Source organism: Cicer arietinum, chromosome 6 (assembly GCF_000331145.2).
Source record: "Cicer arietinum cultivar CDC Frontier isolate Library 1 chromosome 6, Cicar.CDCFrontier_v2.0, whole genome shotgun sequence".
Classification (NCBI taxonomy): domain Eukaryota; kingdom Viridiplantae; phylum Streptophyta; class Magnoliopsida; order Fabales; family Fabaceae; genus Cicer; species Cicer arietinum.
This window is the reverse complement of record NC_021165.2, coordinates 18320272-18327837: the sequence shown is the minus strand read 5'-3', so window position 1 is coordinate 18327837 and position 7566 is coordinate 18320272. Positions and strand designations below refer to the sequence as shown.

General features: G+C 30.2%; 1 protein-coding gene across 1 annotated transcript; it reads left to right on the top strand.

Annotated features, from left to right (window-relative positions):
* The first annotated feature begins 965 nt into the window (after nucleotides 1–965).
* Nucleotides 966–6600, top strand: LOC101489978 (14-3-3 protein 7-like). Its single transcript, XM_004505308.4, has 7 exons — nucleotides 966–1379; nucleotides 1920–2226; nucleotides 2709–2796; nucleotides 2906–3015; nucleotides 3721–3869; nucleotides 4928–4971; nucleotides 6307–6600. The coding sequence occupies exons 1-7, from the start codon at nucleotides 1307–1309 to the stop codon at nucleotides 6310–6312; spliced, it is 777 nt and encodes a 258-aa protein (XP_004505365.1). The 5' UTR covers nucleotides 966–1306; the 3' UTR covers nucleotides 6313–6600.
* The last annotated feature ends 966 nt before the right edge of the window (nucleotides 6601–7566 follow it).

The window sequence follows — 7566 nt, the reverse complement described above, 5'->3', positions numbered from 1 at the left end:
AGTGTCTTTTAAATGTGCCACATAAGATTTTTTTGATGTATCATTATTTAAATGAAATGACACAATATTAAATGATATATTGCAATAGTATTTTAGAGTCTATTTTAATATATTATAATAGATATGTGTGTGACTATTACTAAATTACCCTTTATGTATAGATTCATTCAATATTAATTTTTAATATTTGAAGACAAATTTGATAATATTAATAAGAGATATATTTGAAAAAATAGTAACAAATGCATTTAGAATTTTGCAAAAAATATTATCATTAAATTAAGGTCTAGCCGCCTACCTCCCTCCTTCCCTCCTTTTTATTGAATCTTCATGTCTTCACTAAAGAAAAATCATTTAGAGTCAATTTTGGGTATATAATCACCTCTCTAAATTATTTTTTACTCTATTTTATTTATATAAGTGATTTCTACACACATTTATTAACATTTTTTTTGTAGTTTCGTCGTCTTAGTGTTGCGTTGCATTTGTACATCGTGCGACATTGTGTTTTTTTGTCTTGTTGCAATGTTCTTTGGTTCATATTTAGCGACCAGCTTCAATCAAGTGCAGAAACGTTGCAACTCCGAAAATTTCAATTATGTCATATTTGTAAATTTTGTCACATTTGTAGATATTTTGTTGTTTTATACTATTAATCTGAGTATTGCGAGTTTGTTCACATATTTATCCTTTTTATTCTTAACGATTTTGAATTATAATATTATTATAATTTCTATCCATTTGAATAAATGCATTTTTTTTTAAATGTATGGAAATTGTCTTATGATAAGACTAATGGTGTAGTTACCCAATAATAGAATATAATATCGTAAGAAGTGTTAAAAACAATTTGTCTCTAAGACTTAATCTCTTATTTGATGAAAATAGAATAATCTTAAATGTACTATTGTAAAAGATAGAAAACAATAGTGGTTTACAATTTAATAAAGATATAGAGTAAGATTTAGAGAGAAGAAGAGAGTGATGGAGGGAGATTCTTTACATTAGAAACAACCTTTTGAAAAAATAAAAACTAAGAAACAACAACCTTTAGGTTGGGTGATTGGCAAAGTTTAAGAAAGAGTACAGCGAGTATTACAGCGAAGCATAGCAATCACTCCTTCCTATTTGCGCGCCTTTTTCAAAATCTGACATCCAACGGTCCAGATCTAGTCTTCCACAAGTTCCTCCACCTATATAACCACCTCACCCTACATTCCCTTCTTCCTCGCATTCTTCTTCTTCTTCTTCTTCTTCTCAAACACATTACAATACAAACGTGCTTTTCCCTTCTAATTACACAACAATGTCGACGGAGAAGGAGAGAGAGACTCAAGTTTACATGGCCAAGCTTGCTGAGCAAGCCGAGAGATATGAAGGTTTCCATTTTCTTCATATGCCTTTCATCTTAATTATTACTTTAATTGCTCGCTTTATTATTTTATTGTGCCTTATTGGGATTTGCTCAATTATAAATCATAATCACAAACGCGCTCATTTCTTTTTAAGTTTAGCTATACGTATATATGAAATCAAATTAAAATTTATCTAATTGATTTGATATATATAGGGCAAAAGGGGAAATAATTAAGTTGCCTTGCACGTTAGAACTTAATCTATGTTTGGTTGATATTTGGAGTTTATAAAATCAATTCTGCATTGGATACTAGATTGATTCTACCGGCGTGGGGGCATAAAACGTTTATTTAATCTCAATAGATTGATTCTTATGAATCTTTAAAATTAATTAATGTTATCAAAATTTAGTATAAAATCATGCATGATTAGACTGATAACGAGTTGTTATGTAGGGTTCAATTTTGTGGTGTTAATATACTAATTGAAAACAAATGAATGATGTTAAATGCTGATATAATGATATATTTCTGAATGAACCTTCTTACTTGTATATGATGCAGAAATGGTTGAGTGTATGAAGACAGTAGCAAAACTTGATGTTGAGCTAACTGTGGAAGAGAGGAACCTCCTCTCTGTGGGATATAAAAATGTCATTGGTGCAAGGAGAGCTTCTTGGCGCATTATGTCTTCAATTGAACAGAAAGAAGAGTCTAAAGGAAATGAAAACAATGTGAAACTCATCAAGAATTATTGCCAAAAGGTTGAGGAGGAACTATCCAAAATTTGTAGTGACATTCTTACAATTATTGACCAACATCTCATTCCTTCTTCCACCGCAGGAGAAGCTACCGTTTTCTACTATAAGATGTGCGTCATGTTTTATTTGTGCCATTTTCTTGATTAATTTAATGATTATCTGCTTTTGAAAATCTGTTTCCCCTTATGGATTCAAATTGCTTGTTCCATATTTTGTCAATGGATTTTAATGCAGTAAAAAGTTCTTAGTTAATTTAATAATGTGGTCACTGTATTTTGATCATTGGATGAAAGATCATACAACTCATATATTTAATTTAGTTTGTAATTTAAATCCAAATTGTTAGTCATAATACGAACCGTTTCATATGAATTCATAATTGAATCATATATTAGTATTAGAGATAAAACGGAACGTTTGTATCTTGGATTTATGTTTTGTTATGTTACTTCCTGAGAAATAAAAGGTAGCAGAACATTGGGTACTGTTTTTGCAAAAGTTGTTGTGTTATATAGCACGATATCTCTTTGTTGTTGCTAGCTTTTTCATGCTTTGGTTCTCTATTTGATTTCTATAAGCTTGTTGGATTCAGGAAAGGTGACTATTATCGATATCTTGCTGAGTTCAAGAACGATCAGGATAGGAAAGAGGCAGCTGAGCAGTCACTGAAGGCATATGAGGTTGGTATCTGATATTTTCCTTATTTATTTCACAACTGAATTTCTTGTGTTTATCTCTCTATATGTGGTGCTGTTGTTTTAACGTACAAAATATTTCTGTGATTGTTAGGCTGCTTCAGCCACTGCAAGCACAGATCTTCCATCAACACATCCAATTCGTCTCGGACTTGCACTCAACTTCTCAGTCTTCTACTATGAGATAATAAACTCTCCTGAAAGGCAAGTTACTTATACTTTGTATTTCATTTGGTCTCAAAGGCTTGGTAAAAACTTTCCCCACCTCCAACTTGAGTTCTGATGTACACATTAAAAAAAAAACCCACTAATTTTCTGCTATTGGAATTCAGAAGTGCATTTCGCGACAATTTAAGTTGTCCGGAAATACACTTCTAGAATATGGACGGTATTTTAGTAGCGAGGGTGGGATGAAAAGTAGCGCCCATTTGGCTTAGCATGATCAAAAGTGTGAGTTTTATATTTTTAATCGTCCCATTTGACCCAAATGGCCGTTTAGAGTTTACACAACATTATTACTCATTAGGTATTGGCCCATCCATCCAAGTTAATAAACCATCATTTGTTAAGCAATGTAGGAGTATAACTTTCTCACTTCCCATCACACAAATAATCCAATGGGATTGGTCTAGTTGTAGTATGCTAGTTCTTCAAGTGGTGAGAATGTGTCCAAGAATATTCCCTAGTGTGAGATCCTTGTTTTGCATTGTTTGTGAAAAACAACTTTCTGAGAAGACATCATACTTTTGTTTATTCTATTGGCCTCGAATAGAACTATCTTAATACATCTAGATTTAATTCAAAGACATCACACTCATATGTCCTTCCAATACTATTATCATCTGCATAGGTCCAATGAAATGATTTTGTTGCTAACTCTCGTTTAAATGTTACTGCTGAAACATACAGGGCCTGTCATTTGGCTAAACAAGCTTTCGATGAGGCAATTGCGGATTTAGATAGCTTGAGTGAAGAGTCATACAAGGACAGTACTTTGATCATGCAATTGTTGAGAGACAACCTTACTCTCTGGACCTCCGATTTACCTGAGGATGGAGGTAAGATAATTATGGAGACTTAATATGTATTTGGTTTGTGCCCTGCTAATAAGTTTTGGGCTAAGTAACAATGTTCAATTCCAAGACCGATACAAGATGTTGCAGCCTTTACCTTTCCTCTTACTCAACCCCTTTTGGAACCTTGAAAAAAATCAAATTAGGACAAACAAAAATGAAAAGCTGTGACATCCTTTCAAATAAAATTCTAGGCATATTAGTCCATGTCTATATTATTTACTTATACACAACAGAACAGTTTATAATCCAAACAACAACTATTCCCACCCAATTTCACACCTCCTAAGGGGATTTGAACTTCTCCTTTGAGGTTACAATGTTAAACTCTTGCTGCTGAGCTAACTATGTAGTATAATATACCATTATATGTTATCCACTTTTTAAGTTATCAAATCATGATAGCACAAAATTAAATGCAATTATCTTTTGCCTCTATTTTTCCAGATCTTCTCTTCATTTTTTTTTCAATTTTTTGCTTTTCTTTGTATTTTTAGTTCTTTTATTTGCAGAAATTTTTGCCCTCTAACACCAACTTTTTCTTTAATTTTCAGTGATTACTTTCTTTGACTAATAGTGAGATTTAAATTATTTTTTCTTCATATTTAGGTATACTAATTAGTATACAACGAAAGATATAAAATATTAAACCCATTACTAAAAATTTCATAACCAAGTTTCTTGTTATTTAGAGCATCTCCAACTGGAAATGACTTCTTGAGTTCTTAAAGAGTTAAAGCTAAGAACTTCTCTTTAATACTTTATTTTGCCATTAAAGTTGGTACATTTGACCGCCATGTGCAAGGAATGTCCAACATAAAGAATGATTCTTTATTGTTGATAAACTTAAAACAAAATATAAAAAATAAATAAAAATTCTAAGGATGTGGAGTAGCATGTGACTAATTTGATTCCTTAAATGGTTGTACGATTAGAGTAAAAATATGCTAAAGTGCTCAAAGTTGATGTAGCATGATAGAACCCACCAAAATTGAGTTAAGCAACTCTATAGTGGTGCTCAAATAATGAATGCTCTCATGCAGGTGAAGAATTCAAAACAGAAGAAGCCAAACCTGTTGAACCTGAGGTATGTGTATGATTCGTAAATTTTGCCTATAGATTTACATGATTTTTCTCAGTGGATGTTTTTAATGTGTATAAAGAAGAGTTGTGACTTATATGATGTTCTAAAAATTGAACTTGATCAATTGGTTTGATGGATTGAATCAAGAGACGGTCAAATGTCCTGGTATATTAAACTCACAAAATCACTCATCTTAGAATCATTGAGAATTGGTTGAGTGCATGTTTAGATTCGTAGTGAGAACGTCAGAATCACGGTGAATCGTACTACTTTAGTATAAATTATACTTTGAAATTTCAACAAAATTATGGTGTCATTGTGATTTTGTCAAACTCAATGTTCATCCAAACATAATTAATGGTAACACAATTTTGAGCCGATCAATTTTTCATTTTCATTTTCATTTTGTAATAATTTTTATTGAATTATTTTTACCAAATAAAGATTCTATTACAAGTCTTATTTTACTAAAGCAATGCTAATTCATTTCACTAATAATATACTACTATTGAATACAACATGATGACACATCAATGTAAATATGAGAGCTAGCTAACATTATACATGGTCACCTTTGACACAACATGAACAACCTCGTTAGTTTATCTTTGAATAAACTCAACATTAGAGTTCGGAGAGAAAACAGACATAGGATCACAAACTATAAATTTATATATGCTTTTTCTATTAATTATTAATTTCTTATCTAACAAAACACATAATATAATCATTAATGTTAACTTAAAGTTCATTTTTTTTTTTTATATTTGAAGTTAATTTGATACTTATTATATAATAGAAGATTATAAAATATATTTATTTATCACTAATTTACTGTCAAAAAATTTATAACTAATTCAACTATGACCCAATCACTACTAAAGCGGTGAATCGGTACCTCAGTTGATTCAATAACTTATCCCATTTCTAAAACATTACTTAGTAGAGATACATTCTATCATGTGATAATTACATGTTAAGTTCATGAGTAGTTTTTGTATCAATTTATATTTTTTAATCATGAACTGAACAATATATTTTCTTATTAACAAACATCTCTGATTAGAATGATGAATATAAAACTTTCACCAAAATTAGCTTCAATACTAATTTTGCTAAAATTCAAGCAAACCAAAATGCTGTCAATGTTTCCATCACTACCTTGTACTTATTTTGTTTTTGGTAAAAAAAGGCATCATAATTGTCTAGCTCAACCATTTATTCAATTGTCTAGCTCTATATTCATCCAATGTTTCACGTCTTTTTTTGGCAAAATAAAAACTATGTGCATGTATTTCTGTTCATGATATTTATTTTCATTTTCATTTTTACTTACAGCATTGATATAGCACATTGGCACTGGACGCTGTAGGGAGGCATCTAAAGGCTCTGCTGCAAAGATTGCATTTTTCAGCTTATCTTGCAGTTCATTTCGAACGGGCTTCATAATTATTGTGTTCACCTCACATCCAACAAATGTTATATAGTTCGACATGTGACTCTTTTTCTCTCTCTTATAATTACCGAAGCTTTCTTTCTACTATTTTTATATATATTTCAAGTAAAGTGGTCATTTGAAGTAATGGATGATTTTTTTTTTTACTAATGAAGTAATGGATGATGATTTTTACATATTCCTAAATGCATCTCTTTTCTTTGGATATGTTTTACCTTTAAAAAAATTGACACAACCTTTCAAATATAAGCATCATTTCAATGTATTAGGAATGTTTATTAATTTTTTTTTTCAAACATACTCTTTATTAATACCGTTAATTTGTATTGAAATATAAAAAATCAAATTTAATATATTCGAATATAAATGTCGTTTTAAGAATATAATATTAACACGTAAAATGAATATATTTACTATCTTACCAATCTTTTCTTAATAATAGTAAAAAAAACAACAATAGTGTTTATATAATAGTGTTTATATTAAGAGATAGTATAACTGTTGTAGTGTCACAACACTATTTTCGGTTTCAATAGATTCTTAAAAAAGAACGTTATTCAACGGATATATGCAAATGCAATCACACCCCAATTGAATTTGCCCTTTCATCAGCTGCAATTCTATGCAATTTTAAATTTTAAAAATTGTGACGTGCATCTTCAACTACTGTCATAATTTAAAACCTTCATGTTAAACAATAAGCTATAAACTAAAAAGTGAAAAAAGACATATTTGCTTGTAGAAAGTTCGTAGTTATTACAAATGAGGGTATATAACAAGATCTATAAATACAGAAATGACCACTCTTGCACATTAAAAGATCTTGTAAGGCTTCAAAGTTGGACAAGCGTTATTAAAGGGGTGGGACTTGGGAGTACAAAACTTTAATACTACAAATTACCATTCTTTCCATAAAAAAAGTAGGAAATTTTTTTTCTCATTAAGCTTTTCTTAAAAATTCTCAAATTTTATTTAGATGGACTAATTCGAATGTATATTTTACATGTGTGAATTGCCCAATTCAAACGCATATTTTTGTATATTTAAAAACACTAAGGGGTAAAAAAAGAAACACCCAAAAAATTATATTACAAATGATTTAAAATTACAAACATTATAATGAAAGGTGGATAAAGGTGACA

Coding starts and splice junctions, on each gene's coding strand:
- LOC101489978 (XM_004505308.4), top strand. CDS start 1,307: ATGTCGACGGAGAAGGAGAGAGAGACTCAAGTTTACATGGCCAAGCTT. Junction 1,380..1,919: donor GCAAGCCGAGAGATATGAAG/GTTTCCATTTTC, acceptor TATATGATGCAG/AAATGGTTGAGTGTATGAAG. Junction 3,016..3,720: donor ATAATAAACTCTCCTGAAAG/GCAAGTTACTTA, acceptor TGAAACATACAG/GGCCTGTCATTTGGCTAAAC.